The sequence below is a fragment of the Trachurus trachurus genome, assembly GCF_905171665.1.
Source record: "Trachurus trachurus genome assembly, chromosome: 8".
NCBI classification, from domain to species: Eukaryota; Metazoa; Chordata; class Actinopteri; order Carangiformes; family Carangidae; genus Trachurus; species Trachurus trachurus.
In genome coordinates, this window is record NC_139905.1 from 7,205,563 (window position 1) to 7,229,230 (window position 23,668).

At 43.1% G+C, this 23,668-nt stretch overlaps 1 protein-coding gene across 1 annotated transcript in view; it reads left to right on the forward strand.

Annotated features, from left to right (window-relative positions):
* LOC310990495 (xylosyltransferase 1-like) overlaps window positions 1–22,404 on the forward strand; it is a gene marked incomplete at both ends in the record, with an annotated part of 40,558 nt that extends 18,154 nt beyond the window's left edge. Inside the window, 7 exons of the mRNA XM_083977889.1 lie at window positions 3,632–3,712; window positions 5,002–5,218; window positions 7,163–7,339; window positions 11,511–11,779; window positions 15,578–15,779; window positions 16,821–17,157; window positions 22,082–22,404. Of these exons, the coding sequence (XP_083834015.1) occupies window positions 3,632–3,712; window positions 5,002–5,218; window positions 7,163–7,339; window positions 11,511–11,779; window positions 15,578–15,779; window positions 16,821–17,157; window positions 22,082–22,404 (1,606 nt within the window). The remainder of the gene's footprint in view (window positions 1–3,631; window positions 3,713–5,001; window positions 5,219–7,162; window positions 7,340–11,510; window positions 11,780–15,577; window positions 15,780–16,820; window positions 17,158–22,081) is intronic.
* Between the last annotated feature and the right edge of the window lie 1,264 nt (window positions 22,405–23,668).

Genomic DNA, 23,668 nt, shown 5'->3' on the forward strand with positions numbered 1-23,668 from the left:
GTTTTATTTTGTTGACAGTTAGAGAGAGTTAGAGTCAGAGGTTTTTACAGAGGGGATTTTGGATATCTCTTTTTATCACTCTGTAAATTATAAAATACTGTCACCAGCCCTAAAAAAAAATCTTATTTCGCCACATTTTTAGGAATAAAATGTTGTATAAATCAGGCTGTGAATGATATATCAACACTCCCCTCTGTAAAAACCTTCAGAATATAAACAGGAATAAAACTGGAAGGTTTGGTGTCTGCAAGTGCTGCTGAAGTGGAGATTTCTAGCTCAGAGTCTGAGGAAAAATTAATTTTGAGAAAACGGCCTTTAAAAATCCATAGATTGGTAATATAAATCGTACTTTTACGATTGGTTGCGGATACGGAGGAAATTATTACAATTTTTGGAGCCTACATCACTGTTCAAGAGAGAGAGAGCAGACTAACTTTTGGTGAATTTAGGAGAAATCTACTGACAAAGAGACAAAATGAAGTAAAATAAAAACCTTAATGTGGATTTCCTACCATTTCTTTCGACTTTTCTGAAAGAATACATGTTAAGGAAGAAAAAAAACCGAAATCTCAAAATTGATCAAAGCAGCTGCACAGGAGCCGTTCATGAATTGAAGCCGTTTGTGCAAATGGTCTTTAAACTGAGCTTTTGTCTTCCATCCCTGACGGTCTGGTTGTTCTCATTACGCAGCGCTGCAGGAGGTTTACAGATCATGTCAAGTTCCTGCCAAACACCCAGCGCATTGATCTGTTATTGGACTGTGTCGGTTAATGGCCACTAACCAGCGGCTCTGGTTTGTTTTAGGTCTTATGGATCAGGTTATTTGGCCAATAGACCACAGCTGCATTGACTCTGGATGCAGCGGGAGTCTATAGCTTCGACGCGGAGCTGTTTAATGACCGTCTTGGGGGTTTGAGGAGATCTTTATTGTTTGGGGGGGGGGGGGGGGGGGGGGGAGCGCTCGGCTGTGATCAGCGGAGATATCGACTGATGCTTCACTCTGTGGAGCTGCAGCAGCAGGAAGCAGAGAGAGGAAGAGCCAGGTTTGTGGTCAGTGTTGTGTTGGCTCACACTGGACCTGGTGCAGAGTCGCTGTGACGTCCTTCCTCAACAAAACTGCCGAGTCAGGCCGGCTGCACAGTTCTGGCTTCAGAAGTGCGAGCTGGTTTTGACCACGGTGAAGTCCACCAAAACTCTGCCTGGAGTCGGTTTGGCCCGTCGAATTTAACATGATTTCTTTGGCCCGTTAAAAACCTACTCGTCCAAAATGTGCTGCATCGGCCAGTCATCGTCAAATAAAGATTCATTCATACTGATTCAAAACAACTCAGTCGCTGTAAAAACCTCCATCTTTATATCAAACTGCAGGAAACAGAAGTGAATCTCGACAAAGATGCAAATTTAAAGTCGATTGGTTCACGTCACGGCTGATGCCAGATCAGCGTCAAAAGGTCAAGCAGTTATCAGATTTGTTGCCAATAGATTTTCCATCAATTAATTGATTATTTCAGCCGTGTGGTGTGTGTATAAATCTAATGCTGTGGGTTTGGTTTCGGCTTTAGAGCTGCGGTCAGTTAAACCATGATGTGTGACCTGCAGAGGTGAAACATGTCGCTGTCCACTGGGTTGAGTTTAGTCACCGGCTCAAACTGGGACGACGTGTTTCCAACATGTGATGTTCGTTGTTGATCCCAACACTCAGAGAGTTGCTCTTAGTAACCTCGTCTCAAACAGTTTATCTGGTTGCCAGAGTGTCTCTTCAACCACTCGAGTGTTTTCTTCATCTCCTCATAAGAATGGAAACACACACACACACACAAACACAAACACACAGAGATCTGATGTGTTCTCTCCTGTCCTCCCATCAAAGTGACCGTTTGAACACGCTCGCAGCTAAAATCCATAACGCAGCCACAGCATTAGCAGCACATCATCAATAGCTGTGACGTTATTAAGGCACATGCAGTGTGAGTCAATGGGGCTGTGTGTGTGCGTGTGTGTGTGTTTGCAGTGAGAAGGTTGCATAAACTTTTTAAATGTCACACAGATTTCCATCTGGGTCACATGATGTGTCCTCGTACAGGATTTTAAAAGTAAACTGAGAATAAAATGTTTCAGCTGGAGCGACGTGTTTAATAGTTTAATAATGGGACTTTACATCTTTTTTATTTTATTTATCATAGCAATAAAGACAAGAATAAACTGACATTTTATTTTATGTTGCATATTATAGTGGATGCTGACTGTATCCTTGCTTTTGATTGGCTACTCATGCTGTGAGCTGTGAGCTTTACTGTTCTCAGTTTCCTCTCTCTTCTTTTAGAAGAAGAAGCAGGATGAAGTCTTATCGCTCACACTCTTTTCTCTGTTCCTGTTCCTACAAGTCTGATGATCCCTGAGGCCTGACAGGAGAACTCACAGTATTGATTTTGGACTGTACTGACTATTGTTCCTGATTTTCAGCTAAGACAAAAAAAGAGACAGAAATCAAACTTGTATCTGGAAGCGAATGCGCTGACTGAGCTGTGGGTCAGTCAGTCCACACCTGGTTTAAAGCCTGCATGTGTCATCCTGTGTGAAACGTGCAGCTTCCCCACCGACCCGTGACGCTGCCTAGTGTGAAAGATCATAATTAGCAGAAAGAAATCCAAGATGAGGAACATCTCATGTGACCAGTTGTGTATATAAAATATCTGCAAAAAAAAATCCCAGCAGCTTCGGTTTTTACAGTTTGATTCGTGTCAGTAATTCGTGAACACAAATATGCCCTCGAACACACACACACGCACACACACACGCCTGTGGTTCGTCCTAACGACTGTAATCAAATGTAATCAAAGCGATGTGTCTGTCTGCCGATCCGTCTACTCATTAGGACGACACCACACAGCTTGTTGTACACACAGGGAGTGGCCGCCGCCGCCGCCGCCGCCGCCGCCGCCTCCTCAGGCTGGACTCGCTCCAACTTCCCTAGAAGGAAGATTGTTCTGCATTGTTTAAAAACCCATACGTGTCGTTTAAATGTTTAATTACAACCTGTTTAGACACGAATCCAGTAAAAAGAGAAAATTCTTCAAACACTGCTGAGAAAATCTATCAGGATTATAAATCATGGGTCTGTCTATGTTTTAATTTGAAGACTTTTTATTCTTCTTCTTATCAAACGTGACAACGATGATTGAAGAGCTTTTAACTGTCAGACGACGAAGTAAATTCAGTCTCAGAAAGATGATGGGTAGTTGAGATTGGACTGAACGTCTGCCGCTAAGTGTTATCATCAAACCAGACTCGGCAATGAATTATCTGCACAACACAATGAAGGTTTTCAGTCGTAATTGTGCAGAATTAAACATGCAGCTTCCGTCTTTTGAATATAAAAACAACTTCTTCTTCCACTTTAGTCGGTGCTGGGACGGTGTTGTGTTTATTTGTGCAGGTTATGTGTCATGAACCAAAGTATTGGGCAAGGTTTTGATCTGGTGAAGTTGCAGTAAACAGTAAAACTATAAATGTCAACCTCATGGTGGTGCAGAGTCATCATCTGGGGACCATGACCATGACAGTGTTTACAGGCTGAAGTGTTTCTGTGGTTGTGTGAGCTGATGATTGACGGCTGCTGTCTCCCCCTCAGGACCAATGAGCAGCTGGTGGCGTTCCTGTCCAAGTACCGCGACATGAACTTCATCAAGTCTCACGGCAGAGACAACGCTCGGTAAGAGAGTCATCGGCCCCCTGTGTCTCTTCATCACAGTCTCTCTCTCTCTGTTTGTGTTTTTGTTACAAACTGAACAAGGTGGAAAACCTCTGCTTTTAAAGGGATAGTTCAACATTTTGGCAAATTGGCCCATTGCCATAATCCCTATAGTCATAGCAGTAGGTTTATTACCTTTAATTGTCGGTGCAAGCTATTTTTAGAACGGCGGAACAGAGCCGTGAGCTGCTCAGAGCTACGCTACGGAAGCTCATGGGATTTCTTGGTTTCCCTCATCAAACTCATCAAATACACAATCCAACAACTCCAAAACGCTCTGGTGGACAAGTTGTGACCTGCACATTCACCACGCTATGAGATAATAACAGAACGTTACCAGACAGAGTTGTTTTAGAGGTAAATGCAGAGACTGCTTGATGAAAAACTGCGCCCGACGGGAACGTGCATCAGCGGTTTTGCATGAATTTCCCTCTAAAACAACTCTGTGTGGTAACGTTCTGTTATAATCTCATAGCGTGGTGAATGTGCAGGTCACAACTTGTCCACCAGAGCGTTTTGGAGTTGTTGGATTGTGTATTTGATGAGTTTGATGAGGGAAACCAGGAAATCCCATTAGCCTGAGCAGCTCACGGCTCTGCTCCGCCGTTCTAAACATAGCTTGCACCGACAATTAAAGGTAACGAACCTACTCCAAAATGTTTGAACTATCCCTTTAAATGTCTCGTGATTTTCTTTTATAGATTCAAAACAATAGAAGAAATCATAAAAATAAAAAAAACTACTTAACATTCACATGACAAGTCCTTGTGCCAGGTTTTGGCCAAAATAAGATCACACGTTCTCAGCTCGCATGATTTGAGGTTCACTTTTTTTTTTTTTTTGTGTCTTGAGCACAGCGACTTTTAAGTGGCTTAAAAAATGGTAATAAGACGTCTGAAGTCCCAAAGAGACATATACAGACATCCAACAAACAACTGCATTTGGAACAAGCAGCTGTAAATTCACAGACGTCTCGGCCGCCGGACGTCCTCCACATGTCTGAGATCTGAGGCTTCTCACAACAACATCTGGCATCTTAACAAATATTCTTCCATCATTTCGGATCCTCGTGTATAAATTTGATTCGTCCAAAATGTGAAACTTGAGTCAGTTTCTTGGTCTCTAGACACAAGTTTAGATGTTTCCGCCTACGTCCTATAATAAAAGTAATGTAGGTTAAATACACAGTTCACCTCTGCAGCATGGGGGGCGTTTGATTCGTGTCTCACCTCAGCACCCTGTCATCCCAGGTTCATCAGGAAACAGGGTCTGGACCGTCTCTTCTACGAGTGCGACACCCACATGTGGCGTCTCGGCGACCGCAAGATCCCCGAAGGCATCGCGGTGGACGGAGGCTCTGATTGGTTCCTGCTCAACCGGCCCTTCGTGGATTATGTGGTGAACTCCAGGGACGAGCTGGTCAGCAGCATGAAGCGCTTCTACGCCTACACACTGCTGCCTGCCGAGGTAACACACACACACACACACACACACACACACACACACACACACACACTTGGCACTGAAGTTACCTCTTCAAACTCCATGTTCGAGTAGAAAGGCGGCATCTCAGATTCAGAGAATACGAGCGTCATTTTTCACCATAATCTTTGCTTTGTTCTCTGGACTAAAATATCTTGACTTTTTTTTTTCTTTAAAGCTTCATATTTTCTACTTATTCTGTGTTTTTGTTTGAAATGCTGAAGATCTTTTTGTTGTTTAAAGAATGAAAAACCATCTTGGTGTAGTTTTCCATCTTCTCTATGGAGCTCTACTAACGACAGGTCAGCCTCAGCCAATCAGAAGAGAGGAGCCTTACTAAAGAGCTCGAAGAATTTGTGTTGATCCTTGTTTTAATTCATAAATTCAATTCTAACCAACACTGGTTATTGAAATATGATAATTGAATATAAGATTAAAGGGATAGTTCAACATTTTGGCAAATTGGCCCATTGCTATAATCCCTATAGTCATAGCAGTAGGTTCGTTACCTTAAATTGTCGGTGCAAGCTATTTTATTAAAGGTGTACAGAAATGGCCGTTTGTCCTGTTTGTCGCGCCGAGTTGTCACGAGCTGCAACACGAGTTTACCCGAGTGAGGGAAACGAATTTGATTGGTCGTTATCGAGCGGGCGGGATATTCAAAGCTGGGGGCGAGCCCGAGCTCCGTGTGTGTGTGCATGTCTCAGACGTTTGAATGACGGATTACGGATCCAATATCAGTGGCTGGTGAATCGTGTACAGGCTGACGTATAATCCGTGCGCCTGCATTATCCAATGCGAAAAAAAAAATACACACTTTCATCCCGGATTTACTCAAAAATAGAATTTTGCACAAAGTTTGGGCTACAACGTCTGAAAGATGAGTTATCACATTAATTTTATGACCCAAAGTGGGCTCAAATTCAATTTTCTTTTCTGTACACCTTTAAATCGGTGGAGCAGAGCCGTGAGCTGCTCAGAGCTACGCTACGGAGGCTCATGAGATTTCTTGGTTTCCCTCATCAAACTCATCAAATGCACAAACTCCAAAACGCTCTGGTGGACAAGTTGTGACATTCACCACGCTATGAGATAATAACAGAACGTTACCAGAAAGAGTTGTTTTAGAGGTAAATTCATGCGTTCCTGTCGGGGACAGTTTTTCAGCAAGCAGTCTCTGCATTTGCCTCTAAAACAACTCTTGTCTCGTAAGTTTCGTTATTATCTCATAGCGTGGTGAATGTGCAGGTCACAACTTGTCCACCAGAGCGTTGTGGAGTTGTTGGATTGTGTAAGTTTGATGATAAGATAAGAGATAAGATAAGATTATACTTTATTGTCAGATCACTCTGAAATTTGTCTTGCGTCCCATGACGTCCAAAGTTTCACACAAATAATAACAAAATACAAAAAACATACATTTACAGAAAGCATAAATGTTACCCTCAAAGGTCACATTTAAAGAAAAACACAAACTACCTCCTAACTCCATTCACAACATAAATCCAACATTACAATGTGTCTTTGGTGCAACACCCAGTGCTCAGTCTGTACATGAACCTTAGGGTCTATTTAGAGACCAAACTCTGATTTAGCAGTTTGACAGACTGAGGGACAAAAGAGTTCCTCAGCCTGTTCAGTCGAGCTTGTGGAACTCTAAACCTTCTGTTTGATGGCAGAAGCTGAGGGAAACCAAGAAATCCCATGAGCCTCCGTAGCGTAGCTCTGAGCAGCTCACGGCTCTGCTCCGCCGTTCTAAAAATAGCTTACACCGACAAATAAAGGTAACGAACCTACTGCTAAAACTATAGGGATTATGGCAATGGGCCAATTTGCCGAACTATGCCTTTAAGATTTATATAAAGAGTGGCAGACAATGTAAAGACCCCTGTCTTATCTTGTCTTGTCTCTCTGCTCTTCATCGTCCAGTCGTTCTTCCACACCGTGCTGGAGAACAGCGCCCACTGTGAGACCATGGTGGACAACAACCTGAGACTCACCAACTGGAACCGTAAACTGGGATGCAAGTGCCAGTACAAACACATCGTGGACTGGTGCGGCTGCTCGCCCAACGACTTCAAACCCTCAGACCTGCCGCGCTTCCAGGTGAGAAACACCACGTGCAACGACACAAACCGAGATCTCAGATTTATAAAAAAAAAAAAAAAAAAGTTGTCTGGTGAAGTTTTGCTGCGAGTTACTATTTTCTGAAATTCTGCCACTTTGCTGCTGACCAAGATGAAGGGCTGTGTTTCCATGTTGGCCCAGTTGTTAAAGAGCAGCTCTGCTCCAAGTACAGTGGCATTTATTCAGATTTATTTAGAGACTCACACACTTTACTGCAACTGGGGAACATGAATGTCCTTGTTGCACTCTGTGGATGATGTCTTGTTGGATTATTTCTGAGCAAGAAAAAGAAACCTTCTATCTTCTATCACTGGACTTTTTCGAGCACGACCCTGAACGTGACCTTTTTAACCTCCCGCTCGTCACAGTTTCCATCGGCTGGTTTCTTTTTTTTTAGCATCAAGTGTGATAGAGTTTCAGGCGTGTCGGGGCCGGTTCAGCACAGATACAAAGATAACAGTGATTACATTAAACCTCGTCCTCGACCTCGTCCCCGTCCGTCCGTCTTGTCCGTCCACCTTTCCCTCTCGGGGCCTCGAACGGCAGCGAGGGACCAGAAATAGCTTCCTATTCACAAATTAGCAAGCGCCGCTTTTACTCGGAGAGCAGGCGGCGCTGGGCTCTGCGTAACTAACGACAGACCTGGAGACAGCGCCTGTGGTCGAGCTACTGATGGTTTCTATAAGAAGAGCTGATCCTGGAAACAGCTGTACACTGGAGGCTCTGGAGGCGTATTTTTAGAGCTTTGTAGCTCGGTTTGTAACGTTGTCATTATCATAATGTCGGGTTTCACCAGCGAGCGAAGAGCTCCGACTGTAAAGAGTCAGGAACACACACATGTACAGTTGGTACAGGACAATATACACGTTCACACTGTACTGTAGTTTTTTATTATTTAACCATTTGAGACTTGTCCTGTCTGAACTTTTCCATATCTTTGTTTTTTGCCTTTTTTTTTTTTACTTTTCAGACTCAAATGTCAAAAATGTTGACGGACAACATTTTACTCCACATCAGTCCTGAGGTCAAATAATACATCATCAGAAAAGCTTTTGTTTTAATGATAACATCTAACATTCAGGACTGAACTGAGAGCAGAGAAACATGTCGGATGCTTTATCTTCCTTTTTCTTTTTCCAATTTAAAATTTCTTTAAAGGGATAGTTCAACATTTTGGCAAATTGGCCCATTGTCACAACTCCAATAGCGTTTTGGAGTTGTTGGATTGTGTATTTGATAAGTTTGATAAGGGAAACCAATAAATCCCATACCCCTACCAGAGCATGTGTGAAGAAAAAGACAGTAAAAGGTGTTTTTAAACACTTATTTATGTTTTTAAAGATCATTTAACGGTGGGTCGTGTTGCTTCTAGTTAAAGCTGAGTCTGCTGGGTCCTGGTTTGGCCACTGGGTGTTAAGGGGTTTTAAATACACACACACTTATATAAATAGCATGTATTGATGGTAATTATTAGCTATCACCGTAACTAAAAATGTATCTTTAGAGTAAACTAAAACTCAGAGCGTCATGTTCTCAGGGCTGCAGCAGCTCAGATTAAAGAAGTTTCCCTCTGATCTGATGATGAGGACAGAAACCTCCTCCCTCTCCCTCCCTGAGCCGGGAACCAGTGGTTTCCTCTGTTGTCTTTAGCTGTGTAAGGTCAGAGAAACCTCTCGGATCAACCCGTCCTGCTGAGTAACGCGCTCCGCTGCGGTTCTGGAGGTTCTCATTACTCTGGGGTTTCCCTGCCGGAGCCCACCAAGAGCCGGGCTGCTCCTGAAGGCATCATGAACCACGCCCTTCCTTCCTCCGGGCTGGGCCTCGTGACAAGTGTGTGTGTGTGTGTGAGAAACTGGACCAATGTTTAACTTTTCCACTGGATGCAGAGCGGAGGTTGTCAGGTTATAAATGTTCATTTCTTGATCGTTTTAGTGTCGATATAGAAACAGTTAGTTTTGTGTGTTTTTAATGACAACATGACCTCATCAATGACATCATGCAAATGCATTAACGCTGTGGTGTCACTCCAGAGCAAAGGTTGTCAGCAAAAATCGTTAGTTCCAGCTTCATGCTGATCAATATCTGATATTTTCAGTGTTTCCTGAAACTGTAACTATAATATGAATCGGTTAAAAGTAGAAATAATCTGTAGATGAATCAATAATAATGGTAAATGCAACTTGCAGCTCACATCATCAAGACCTTAACACAACAGAAATATATACTTGTCTGTGGGTTAGGGGTTCTGTCTTTTCTAAACGTCCTTGAACGCATCTGGTAGCTACACACGGGCTAAAGCCAATAAACCAATGTCTGATGAAAAAAAAAAAAGATAGACACAGATCACCTTGAACAATCTTATCTATCAGAATCTGGACAGCAGCAAAAAACACCAAAACAAACCTGTTGGTCAAAATACAGTCCAGTGTGCATGGTCTGCCTTCAAAATAAAAGACTTTCTTCTGAGATAATAACCATTAGGCTTCATAACATTTAAATTACTGGTGGCGTAGCATTAAATTATTGTGAAAGGGTCTTCCTTTGTATTAATTATATTATATTAATCTAATATAATCGAATACACTGCTTGTTCAGTTTATTACATGTGTTTTTCACAGATCATCAGCTCCAGTGTTTTATTTCTTTTTTACAGAGGAAAACCCTTCACTTCTCCTCTGATGGCATGATGTCAAACTCTGTTGGTCATAGACTCTGTGAGTGTGTGTGTGTGTGTGTGTGTGTGTGTTGCCAGGGAGTAATCTGTGGTTGCCATGGCATCATAAGGTTTGGATGGAGCATGAGTTGATGGAAATAAAATCATAGTTTTCAAACTGTGTGTATGAATGGTTAGTGTGTGTGTGTGATTGTAAGTGATCTGTCACTACAGAGATCGTTGTGAAGTTATTTTTGGCTCACACACCGAGTCCAGCCCGTGGCAGCCGTCGATGCTGCTGTTGTTGTCATCTGGCACCACAACACTTGGTGACAAGATGCCATGGAGCAAGGCATTTATCATCCAGCTGCACCAGAGCCATGACCAGAGCAGAAGCAGGCTGCACTAAGTGACTCTGAATCTGTGTTAACAAGGCCGTTTTCTTCTTGAACCTCTTGAACCACATCTCTGACCCTGCTGCTGCTGCTGCTGCTGCTGTGTTTGATAGTGGACATATCCGCAGGGGTCCCACTCTTTTCTTGAAATCATTTTCCAAGACTTTTCCAGGACTTTTTCAGTTAGGTAAATTCATGCAAAACCACTGATGCGTGATCCCGTCAGGGGCAGTTTTTCAGCAAGCAGTCTCTGCATTTACCTCTAAAACAACTCTGTCTCGTAACGTTCCGGAGGCTCATGGGATTTCTTGGTTTCCCTCATCAAACTCATCAAATACACAATCCAACAACTCCAAAACGCTCTGGTGGACAAGTTGTGACCTGCACATTCACCACGCTATGAGATAATAACAGAACGTTACCAGACAGAGTTGTTTTAGAGGTAAATTCATGCAAAACCACTGATATGCTTTCCCGTTGAGGGCAGTTTTTCAGCAAGCAGTCTCTGCATTTACCACGAAAACAACTCTGTTCTGTTATTATCTCATAGCGTGGTGAATGTGCAGGTCACAACTTGTCCACCAGAGCGTTGTGGAGTTGTTGGATTGTGTATTTGATGTGTTTGATGAGGGAAACCAAGAAATCCCATGAGCCTCCGTAGCGTAGCTCTGAGCAGCTCACGGCTCTGCTCCGCCGTTCTAAAAATAGCTTGCACCGACAATTAAAGGTAACGAACCTACTGCTATGACTATAGGGATTATGACAATGGGCCAATTTGCCAAAATGTTGAACTATCCCTTTAAAGATGTGCAGTCTGTGGCTCTGACTTATGTATGAAATAATCTCTTACATGCTTAGAAATTATGACAAATTTGTCACAGAACAACGCAAAAACATGTTTTTGTGATTAAACCAGGCCTACTAACAGCTCTGTGCTCTTGGTCCAACACTGGAAACACTCATCAACTAAAAGTCTCTAGTTTTCTCACTCGTCACTTCTTTGGAAAACAAATCCTTAGCGGGGTCTGAAAAAGTCAAACAGACAGAGCTCTGGTAGCTTTCCAGGTGATCTGTAATCACTCCTGTCTCGTGTCTCCCACAGCAAGCGTCCCGACCGACCTTCTTCGCCAGGAAGTTCGAGGCCAGCGTCAGCCAGGAGATCATCAGCCAGCTGGACTCGTACCTGTTCGGCTCGTACCCCCCGGCCACCGCGGCTCTCCAGGCCTACTGGGAAAACATCTACGAGCAGGAGACGGACGGTCCCGCCGGCCTGTCGGACTCGGCGCTCAGCCACTACCACGCCTTCGCCCGCATGGGACTGTCCCGCGCCGCCAGCTCGCTGCAGGGGCATCCCAACGACAACAGCTGCAGGTACGCACACTGGCACCGCGCACGCCGTTGATGCATTAGGGTTAGGGATAGTTCACTCAAAATTGAAATTTCACTCATTATCTACTCACCCTCATGTGGACTAAGGGCTGGGAGAAGTTTCAGAGTCCTCCGTGGCTTCTCTGAGTTACAGGGGGTCTCGGCATAGCACTGCATGTCCATATAATGGTTGCAAATGGATACCAACTGTCTTCGTAACAAAAAGACACACCAAAAAACATCCAAATACCTCCGTGCTGCTCGTATGCAATGTCCGTCTTGTATTGAATCCCCGAAATGCGAAATTGTCCCGAAAAAAATTAAATAAGTCTATATTTCAAGCTTGTTTTGTAGCGGAAGCTTCTCGAAGCTCCTCTTCCCGTTTCGTCAAATTTGGTCGAACTGGGAAGAGGATGGACATTTTGGGGCGTCAATACAAGACGGACATTACATACGAGCAGCATGGAGGTATTTGGATGTTTTTTGGTGTGTCTTTTTGTTACGAAGACAGTTGGTATCCATTTGTAACCGTTATATGGACATGCACTGCTACGCCGAGACCCCCTGTAACTCAGAGAAGCCACGGCGGACTCTGAAACTTCTCCCAGCCCTTACTTAGTCGACATGATGGTGAGTAGATAATGAGTGAAATTTCTATTTTGGGTGAACTATCCCTTTAACAGATCTGGATGCAGTGAGATAGTCGGTCTAAAAAAAACCTCCCATTAAACATTCTCCACATACAGCGGCATTATAAAAGACTCTCTGACAGGACACCTCCAACCGCAGCGAGGTCAGCGATGACACTGTGCTGTTTGAACCTTTACGACATGAAGGTTGAGGGATTGTAAAACTTTCATCACAACCCAGAAAAACAAAACAAAAACAAACATATGATGCATCGTGTGCAAACGCTCCAGCACCTCCAGGACTGGTGTGTGTGTGTGGAGCCAAACGGGGTCGAGGTGTTGTTCTTAATGGGGCAGCCTGAGTCCCAGATGTGGGTCCAGGGGGTGTTTGTGGAGGGAGCTGAGCAGATCCAGGGGTTTGTGATGGATCTCATGTGGCCGCCTGAAGTGTTCCAGGAGTTTCTGTTTAATTTCCACCGGGACTGAAACTTATTTTCAGTGTGGCTGAAAAAGAAAATCGCTCCAGTAGTCGACTTTAACGAAAGCATTTAAGAAAGAATATTTAAACCTTAACTGTTCAAATCAAAGAGGAGTTAGACCTAAACTCTGAATTTCAGATTTGAAGAGATACAAGACACATTTTCTCTGTTTTGTCTCTCAAATTCAGATCTGAGGTTTATCTCAATTTTTAACCAGACCAGAAATTTGATTTCACACGTCTTGATAATTATGATTACTAAACATTATCAAGCATTAGTTTGGTGTCATTAAAGCCTTAATCGATCATTTATCATTTGTAAAGCATTTTTCCTGCATTGATACTATTTAGTCAGTAATTTATAAACAGCTGTAAATGTTTAACTCTCAGGTAAGAAGCTCATTTATCATATTAACACACTTACTAACCATTAGTTCATTCAAAATCATTCTGTGTATGTGCAGCATAAATGTTTTGTTTTTTTAATAGTTTGTCAATCTGCTTATAAATGATCTTATAAACCACTGACATCTCCTAAATAACTGGTCTGTGATTGATATAATGCTTAATTTATCAATGACGAATACATAATTTAGTATGACAGTGATTTTGACAGTGACAGACCCTAATTTACAGACTTCTTGAACCTACAGCTATGACTATATGTATTATGGCAATGGGCCAGTTTACCAAAATGTTGAACTATCCCTTTAAACATTTATAACTGTCTAAATTACATTATTATTATTAGGAAAAATGCTCTACAGCGTGTAGTTATTATAAAGTCACTCTCAGCTGTTAAGGTTCATCCAGGTGTCTCTCCTCACCTGTCGTCTCGTCGGTGCATTAAGCTGCTTCGTATGAGTTCATAATCAGTCAATAAATTCACTGAGGGAGAAACTGCACCGTCACTTTCTGAGGACGACTGGCAGATGAAACCAATAAACACATCACCACCACCGCTACTACCGCTGCTGCTGCTGCTGCTGCTGCTGCTGCTGCTGCTGGTGTCTGTGTGTGTGTGTGTTTGCCCGTCCAAATTAAATATGAAGATAACGTTAGCTTGTCCTGAGGCACAATCAGGCTTCAGTTGCTGCACGGGCTGGATTTTTCCAGCAGTGTGTGTGTGTGTGTGTGTGTGTGTGTGTGTGGTGGAGACCCACAGTAGGTACAAGGAGGTACTTGTTGTTGGAGTTGGGGTGGGGATTGGTGGCCAGAATGGGTGGGGGCAGCATTATGGGAAGTGTGTGAGACAGAGGGGAGGGGGTAAGGTGGGGGGGTTTAAACAGGACCGGTCTGTTCCCTCCAGTCTGCTACATCTTAAACTACGTCAACTCCAACTGATGTGGAATAAATTAGAAAACATGTCGGACCTCGCTCGGTCGGTCGTTGTTTTAGAGACTTTACACCGTTTCCACATGTGAAGCTGCACAACAAAAATAAAAATAATACAACTCAAATGAGATCATCGCTGACACCAACTCGTACATGTTAACACGATCACATGATGGTGGTGCTGGTGTTATTATTACTCACATGGTGTGTGTTTAAAAAGTGATTTGATCAAAGGTTTAGTTTGTTGATACCATGGGCTTAGTCTAATTACTGGGCCACTGTGTTCCAGCCTCCTCCTAAACCTCTGTTGTACGCTGATTAGCAGTCTGACCACGGGAACACCACAGGATTTAGTCTGACGGCTCGGTGAGGGTGTGCACAGGCAGAGCAGACATTTCAGTTAAATACTAATGTCAGCTCGCTAAACATGCTGCTGATTTACAGGTATAATGTTTATCCAGTTTCCAAACTCAGGTTTTGGCAAATTGGCCCATTGCCACATAGTCTTAGGAGTAGGTTTGTTACCTTTAATTCTTGGTGCAAGCTATTTTTAGAACAGCGGAGCAGAGCCGCGAGCTGCTCAGAGCTACGCTACGGAGGCTAATGGGATTTATTGGTTTCCCTCATCAAACTCGTCAAGGTAATGAGGTAAATTCATGCAAAAACGGTGATGCATGTTTCCGTTTGGGGCAGTTTTTCAGCAAGCAGTCTCTGTATTTACCTCTAAAACAACTCTGTCTGGTAACGTTCTGTTATTATCTCATAGCGTGGTGAATGTGCAGGTCACAACTTGTCCACCAGAGCGTTTTGGAGTTGTTGGATTGTGTATTTGATGAGTTTGATGAGGGAAACCAAGAAATCCCATGAGCCTCCGTAGCGTAGCTCTGAGCAGCTCACGGCTCTGCTCCACCGTTCTAAAAATAACTTGCACCGGCAATTAAAGGTAATGAACCTACTGCTATGACTATAGGGCTTATGGCAATGGGCCAATTTGCTAAAATGTTGAACTATCCCTTTAAGGTGCTTAAGTTTCCTAAATAATTCATAAAACAAAATACTGGATGAGTTAAACGTCCATATTTTACATTTTTCTTGTATTTTATTTGAAGTGTTGAGCCATAAAAACATGTATTTGTTGTTTTAAGAACCGAAAAGCATCTCTGGTTTCTCTCTGGAGCCAATCAGAGGAGAGGAGGCTCTAAGCTTCTCTTCTGATTGGCTGACGGTTTTGTCAGCGACCCAATAAAAATAGAGCAGATTTCAGGTAAAATAAACAAGAAACTCTACCCACTGTGTTACTACAGACATGGTCTAAGTACAGTGTGTGTGTGTTTGTGTGTGTGTGTGTGTGTTTTTCAGGTACATGGCCATGAACCACCCAGTGTCCGTCCACCTCTACTTCCTGTCGGACCAGTTCCAGGGCTACCTCGTGCGTCACGTGGCCACAAACCGAGCGTCCACGCAGCTGGAGACTCTGGAGACCTGGGTCACTCCCAAAGACCACTACACGCCGGCCAGCCCCCCCACCCCCACCCCCACCAACAGGCTGCAGCACGTCCAGGTCAGACTCACACACACTAACCCCCTCAGTCCTGTCACTGTTTACTGTCTGAACATACAGGGGGTTTATTCTGCTGCTGCTACTCACACGGCAAGATTATGAATATTTATCCAACAGGAATTTACCACTATCACTATCACTGGACAAAAATTATATATGGTATTTGGTCTTTTGCTGTAGTACATAGAAAATATTTAAAGGGATAGTTCAACATATTGGCAAATTGGCCCATTGCCATAATCCCTATAGTTTTAGCAGTAGGTTTGTTACCTTTAATTGTCGGTGCAAGCTATTTTTAGAACGGCGGAGCAGAGCCGCAAGCTGCTCAGAGCTACGCTACGGAGGCTCATGGGATTTCTTGGTTTCCCTCATCAAACTCATCAAATACACAATCCAACAACTCCAAAACGCTCTGGTGGACAAGTTGTGACCTGCACATTCACCACACTATGAGATAATAACAGAACGTTACCAGACAGAGTTGTTTTAGAGGTAAATTCATGCAAAACAGCTGATGCCAGAGCGGTTTGGAGTTGTTGGATTGTGTATTTGATGAGTTTGATGAGGGAAACCAAGAAATCCCATGAGCCTCCGTAGCGTAGCTCTGAGCAGCTCACGGCTCTGCTCCACCGTTCTAAAAATAGCTTGCACCGACAATTAAAAGTAACAAACCTACTCCTAAAACTATAGGGATTATGGCAATGGGCCAATTTGTCAAAATGTTGAACTATCCCTTTAATCTCATTATTTCATCAAAAATATCTGTAATTAATGTTGTTTGAAATGAAAACAAATGTAAATGTGATGCTCAGAATCTTAAAATAATCCTCAAAGTGAGAACACGCATCTCCCACGTCGTCATCCACTTATCATAAACAAATGACTCATGTTCGTATCAAAGAGGCGCGACTGTTATGAGTCACTGTTGTCGAGTTGTATTGAACGAACAGAAAATGAACAAAACATGCCAAAGTAATAAATAACACACATGATGGAGAAAATATTCGACACTCTGCCCCCCCTCCTCCTCCCGTTCCTCAGGTGGGCGCGGACTGGGACCCTAAGGAGCGTCTCTTCAGGAACTGGGGGGGTCTCCTGGGGCCCGAGGACGAGCCGGTGGCGGTGCAGCGCTGGAGCCGCGGCCAGAGCAACCTGACGGCCACCGTGGTGTGGGTCGACCCCACCAACGTCATCGCCGCCACCTACGACATCCTGGTGGACGCCTCCGCCGAGGTCACCCACTACCGGCCGCCGCTCAGCGCGCCGCTGCGGCCCGGCGTGTGGACGCTCCGCGTGCTGCACCACTGGAACCCGCTGGGCCAGACCAGCTTCGTCGTGGCGCCGCTGGAGTTTCACCGCCAGCAGCCCATAGGACAAGGTGAGCGAGCACAACAACACTGCTGCTGCTGCTGCTGAGTTTTATGTTTTTTGATTTTTATTTGCACGATTATAAAAGCAACAATGAAATAGAAAAAAAGTAAAATAAAACTACGGGCTTTTATTTAAAGCAGAAGTGAGCGATCCGGTCGTTTTGGCTAACTTCCTGTCAGCCGATGGAGTTAGCAGTCCCCGCCCTCGTCCCTACGTCACCACATTCACGCGCATCCCTTGGCTGCACACACAGAGAGGACCGCCCCTTTATGCCGTTCTCTCTCCTCATTGGATAAAGGTTGTAGGATACAAGGAAAGTTTTCTCCTCGGCTTACAGCAGAGCAGAGTGACTGACAGACCCGTGTTTCAGACCAAACACTCTATAGAAGTGATTGCTGTCGGAAGATATAACTATTTAAGACTTATATTAACACAAATATTCCGCTTACTTCTGCTTTAAACCTCACCTATAAAAGCAATTGCACAAATAACAAAGCAAAACGAACAAAAGAAACATTGATATATCTTGAGCATAGCATTATAAACAAAATAATACAAAATAGAATGAAATAAAGGAAGAAAAAAACCCCCCAAAACTAATTACAAGGCATTACAAAAAGTCAGTATCATGTGCAACAATGTTTTGTGATCAGAGCATTTTTTAGTCTCGATTTGAATCTGGGTAAAGACAGAGAATTAGTAAATAAATGCATGCTCCACGGTATCTTATTGAAAATTGTCCACGAGATGTCTGATACAAAGGTAGGTATAGGTTATTGATTTGTCTAGTGGAATATTGATGAACCTGACAAGTACAAATGAAAGATGTTGTGAGGCTGTCTGGTAAAGCTGAAGGCATCATGTGTTTAGACTTAAAAATAAAAGTGCATATTTGAAAGATGTTAATATCAAAAATAGATGATACAATACATTACATTTCAAGAAAAGTGGAGCAGTGGCATCATAATGTTTGGAAAAAGTTGCCATTGTGTTTATACAGTAGGCAGACAAGGCAAGACATCTTTATTTATATAGCACATTTCATACTAAGGCAACTCAATGTGCTTTACATAAAGACAAAACATTTTAAAACATTTTAAAACAGCATTCAATTTGTAAACATTAAACATACAGTAGAGAAAGCGAAAACATTTGCCAAGAATGTTTCCATTCATCAAATGAAAGTCAGAGGTTCGAAGACGATCAGATACCGTCGTAGTTCCAACCATAAATGGCGAAACCGAAACTAGGAAATGCTGGGCGAGTCGACCACTAAATAATAATATCAAAATAACTATAAAGACAAAACGATATATTTATCGAAAATGGTCCCATTAACAAGTGGTAACGTAGATTCATCCACATTAATATGAGACTCTTTTATAACCAAAAGCAAACAACTCCTCGGGGTCTCTTTAAAAGCAAGAGCAAAGAAGAATAAACTTTTAAGTTCTTAAAAAGAGCTCAGCACTTGACAAGAGAAATGTTTTTAACCTGGATGTAAAAGTGCTTACAGTTGGGGCTGGTTTCAGTTCAGCTGGTAGTTTGTTCCAGTTGTGTGCAGCATAACGACTAAACGCTGCTTCACCATGTTGTCATGCCATGATGTCATTCATGTATTCTGGACCTGAACCGTTCAGTGGTTTTTAGACCAGTAGCAGAACTTTGAAATCTATTCTGCAGCCGACTGGGAGCCAGTGTTAGGATGTTATAAAGGAAAGTGTAATGTGATTACAGTACTCTGTATTTAGACTAAAGTCCTGCAGGAAATCCAGATCTAAAGAGCTGCTGACTGGGCTGCACCACCATCATAAATACAGGTGTGTGTTATTTAAACACACAATAATACGCAGCCTCACTCTGTTTACTCATCACCTCTTTAACTGAGCTTCAACACAAACTTTATTTAATAACCTTCATGGAGGAGGATTTATTACGCCGCGGTTTTATTAGACAGCGTGTTGTGGATAGATGTTCCCAATAAACTGGTGTACACAGTATATTACCGTAAATCTAATTTTCTGTTTATTCAGTTAAGGAAGCGCTTACACACACACACACACACACACACACGCACGCACGCACGCACGCACGCACGCACGCACGCACGCACGCACGCACGCACGCACACACACACACACACACACACACACACAGCACTCAGGTTTTCCAGAGCTTCTCTAATGAAACGAATTAGCAGTTAGTTCGCTCAGTTCAGGAGTAAATACACAGCACATCATGTCCTGTACACTGTTGGTGAGAGATGAGACTGTGTAAGTAATTTCAGCAAATGTATTTATTTATTTATTTGAATGGGACAGTGCACATTAATGGACATAAGAACATGTAAATACGCCGGATTACAGCAGGACGCTAGTTTCCATCCGTAGTCCCAATAACATAAACAGTTCAAAACAATACAACATTACACATAATAAAAAAAGGCAGCAATTTTCTCTTTTAATAATTTGCTGATCGATATATATTTTATTTAATGTTTTTATGTTGTAGTTGTTAGTGTTTTTATTATTATGATATAATATTTTGTTATTTACTTATTTTATTTTTCATTCCATTACTCACTTGATACCTGTGTTATGTCATTATTACTGGTATTATTAATTCGATGACTTGTAACATCCTTTATTATTGTATTAATCAGTATGTACGCATGAGAGGGTACGCTTTTTTGTGTATGTGCATATATGATATGGATGAATTGAAGAAAGAAAAAAGGAAAAGAAAAGAAAAACACATTGAGAGACACAAGTCATAATATACAGGTAATTTACAAAGTGACTGTGGATGATGAAGTAGTCATATTTCATTAAATTCCTCAAGATCAAGATCCTACAGACACAGTTTTGTCTGAATCTGAATCCTGAGGCCAGATGTGTCCACCTGTAAATCTGGTCACTGGTCGGTAAAAAACACAAACTGCCAAACTTCACCTCGTCATCTGGATGTAACGTCTCATGTTCAGACACCTGTTGATGTGAGCTTTAGAGAGGTCACCGAGGTTCACACGTCAATAACACACACACACACACACACACACACATATATGCAGAGTGGAGGCCTTTCTGTCACAGCTGTCAACACTATGCATACTTATATTTATAGTGCACGTATCCAGTCTCACACACACACACATACAGGGTCACCTCTGTCTAAATTAGCCTCCCCTGGGCAACCGTTTGATTTGCTTGACCTCCGTGTGTGTGTGTGTGTGTGTGTGTGTGTGTGTGTGTGTGTGTGTGTGTGTGTGTGTGTGTGTGTGTGTGTGTGTGTGTGTGTGTGTGTGTGTGTGTGTGTGTGTGTGTGTGTGTGTGTGTGTGTGTGTGTGTGTGTGTGTGTCTCAGTAAATCCCAGAGCACGAATAGACGGTGAGGTTTTTATGGGTCGGTGTTATAAAGCGAAGGAGACATGTGATGTGATCTGATCTGAGTGTGTGTCATTGTGTTTTTTCTGTGCTCTGGGATCCACTGCACTAAAACGAGTGCCGGTGGTGCGTTCAAAGACAACAGGTTCAACTCGAGATAACTTAAACCTAATCTTTGAGGGAAAAAGCTTGTTTAACTCCACATCTATAGAATCCACAAAGACAAACTGGTTTTAGAAATGTTCCTTTAGACGTTAAAAATGCATTTTAAAGGATAATTGCCGTTTTTTAACGATCTGGACCTTATTTCTAGCATAAAATACGATCATTTACTCACCCAGATAACTTTGGTGTCATTACAAGTCCTTCTGACGAAATTAGATCCATCCGAGAGCTGCGTATATCCGTATAATGCGAGTCTACAGGGCAGCAGAATGCAGCCTCCAAATAACACATTATCTGCCGCGAAACTCGTTCATTTCACCAATATTTTGTTATGATACGCTAGTGCTATTCCCCTCTGAGTCCGGGGTTAGCTGTTATCAACATCCGGGGTCTGTAGGTTGACCTACTGACCTCTGACCTGGGTGATGTCATCTCCGACCGCTGCCCGGCTCATTCTGATGATAATAATTCTGCTTCGGCATTCGGGTCCATTTTTATCTCAACTAGCCGGAGCTTTAGTGAGTCCAGGTTGAGGAGAGGAAGCCTGTGGAAGCTGAACTTCATCCAGCTGCTCATTTTGTTCTGACAAGTTGGAAACACGCAGAAACGAACCGTAGCATTAGCAGTAGCAACAAGGGATGACATCATCCAGGTCAGAGGTCAGTAGGTCAACCTACAGACCCCGGATGTTGATAACAGCTAACCCCGGACTCAGAGGGGAATAGCACTAGCCTATCATAACAAAATATTGGTGAAATTGAACGAGTTTCGTAGCAGATAATGTGTTATTTAGAGGCTGCATTCCGCTGCCCTGTAGACTCACATTATCCGGATATACATGGCTCTCGGCTGGAGCTAATTTTGTCGGAACCACTTGTAATGACACCAAAGTTATCTGGGTGAGTAAATGATCATATTTTATATTGTAAAAAACGGCAATTCCCCTTTAATACATAATTAAATGTGCTAAAATACACCTATAAAGAAAAACATTTTCTGTTTGCTTCACGACCGGTCCACCTTGTTTGAGTTTCGAGCTGCTACCTGGAAAACAAGATAAAAATCAGCAGGAAGAAGATTTTGTTCTGTGTTGATTCTGGACAAACCTTTGGATCAGTTTAAGTTCTGTTAAACAAACTTACGGTTCGGATAAAGTTGGGCTTTTATTTACTTTCTGGGAAAAATCATTACACAACTTGTAAGCTTTTTTTTTTTTTAAACCTTAAAGGAGAAACCGTTGGTCCTTGGCACAACCTGCACTCTGAGGGAATACCAGGTGAAAATACTGGTTTCACTCTGAGGAAAATGATCTAGTTTCAAATCCACCATGAAGTTTTTAAATATTAAATTCTCTCTTCCTCTTCCTCCTGGTTGTTTGTTGCAGACGACACGCGGCGGCTGCACGGCGGTCCGCCCAGGAACTCCTACATGGAGCAGAGCTTCCACGGCCTGAACCCGGTGCTGCGGCTGCCGGTGAGCCTGGGCGCCGTGGAGGAGGCCGAGGCCAACGCCGCGCTGACGGGGCCGCCGCTGCGCCGCTGGCTGGACGGGCTGCTGGAGGGCCACTGGTCGGCCTCGGACGTGTGCTCCACCGGCCCCAGCGCCTGTCCCGTCATGCAGCGCTGCCGCCTCACCGCCTGGAGCTCCGCCAGCCCCGACCCCAAGTCCGAGGTCGGCGCGCCCAGAGAGGACGGACGGATCAGGTAGCAGCCGCACAGATGGACGGACGGATGAACCGAGGGACGTATAAGAAACGGAGGAGGGGAACAAATGAAGGAGGACGAGGGGCCGAGACCCTTTTTTAGTGTCATATTTATTTATTTAAAGTTTGTAAGTGACGGCGAGGAGGCGAAACTTCAGAGGCAGCGATGAGAGGAAGAGGAGCAGATGCTTCGGTCCTCGGTCGGCTGCTCTCGCTGAGATTTGGGACTACAAAGCTGTGTGTGTGTGTGTGTGTGTTGGAGTGTGTGTTGGAGTGTGTGAGCAGAACTGTATACCTCTTTGTTGTGTGAATGTGTTTTTATAGGTTGAGAAGCTCAAAAACAGACGTGGTCGCTCATTTTCAGGCCCATTATCTTCAGACAAAAGTTTCACACCACAGCTCATTTATTTTATCTAAGAAACAAGAAATCCTGGATCGCCTCAGTCAGTTCTTATCTAGAAAATGAACAGAAGTTAAAGGAATAGTTCACCAAAAAATGAAATTCAGTCATTATTGACCCATCCTCATGCTGATGAATACTCTGGAGTAGTTTTTTATTCCTCAAAGTACATCTGGAGACCCGGGAGGCCGGTTCGTAGTTCAACGAAAACTTTATATGAGAGTCAATAGCGCCCAACACAAAAACGTCCATGAAACTACACAAAAACCTTGAAATATTCCTCCACACTGCTCGTCCACTGCAATCCAAGTGTCCTGAAGGGATATAATGCAGAGTTTACTCGAACTGACATTTTTACAGCGATGCACGCGGACGTGACCGGACTTGCCTCAATGACGTTGTTTCGAGTAAACTCTGGACTATCTCCCTTCAGGACACTTGGATTGCAGTGGACGAGCAGTGTGGAGGAATATTAGATGGTTTTTGTGTAGTTTTATGGACGATTTTGTGTCAGTCCCTATTAGTCTCATATAAAGTTTACGTTGGACTACGAACCGGCCTCAATAATGACTGAATTTCATTTTTTGGTGAACTATTCCTTTAAGAAAATTCAGCTGCTGCTTTGGAAAAGAAAGAAAGTCGACTGTTACCTTGATGAGCAGCTAAATGTCGTTGTAGTTTCTCACCAGGGAGTAAAATCCTGTGAGCTATGTTATTATGTTGAAACTGTTACTGTCTCATTATCTTGATAACAAACTGAAAACACTGTTTTAATCCGACGCCTCTGAACAAAAACCATGAATGAAGCCGGTTGAACAGAAATAATGAGGAATCAACTCATCACCACAACATCATTTGATTTCTTAATA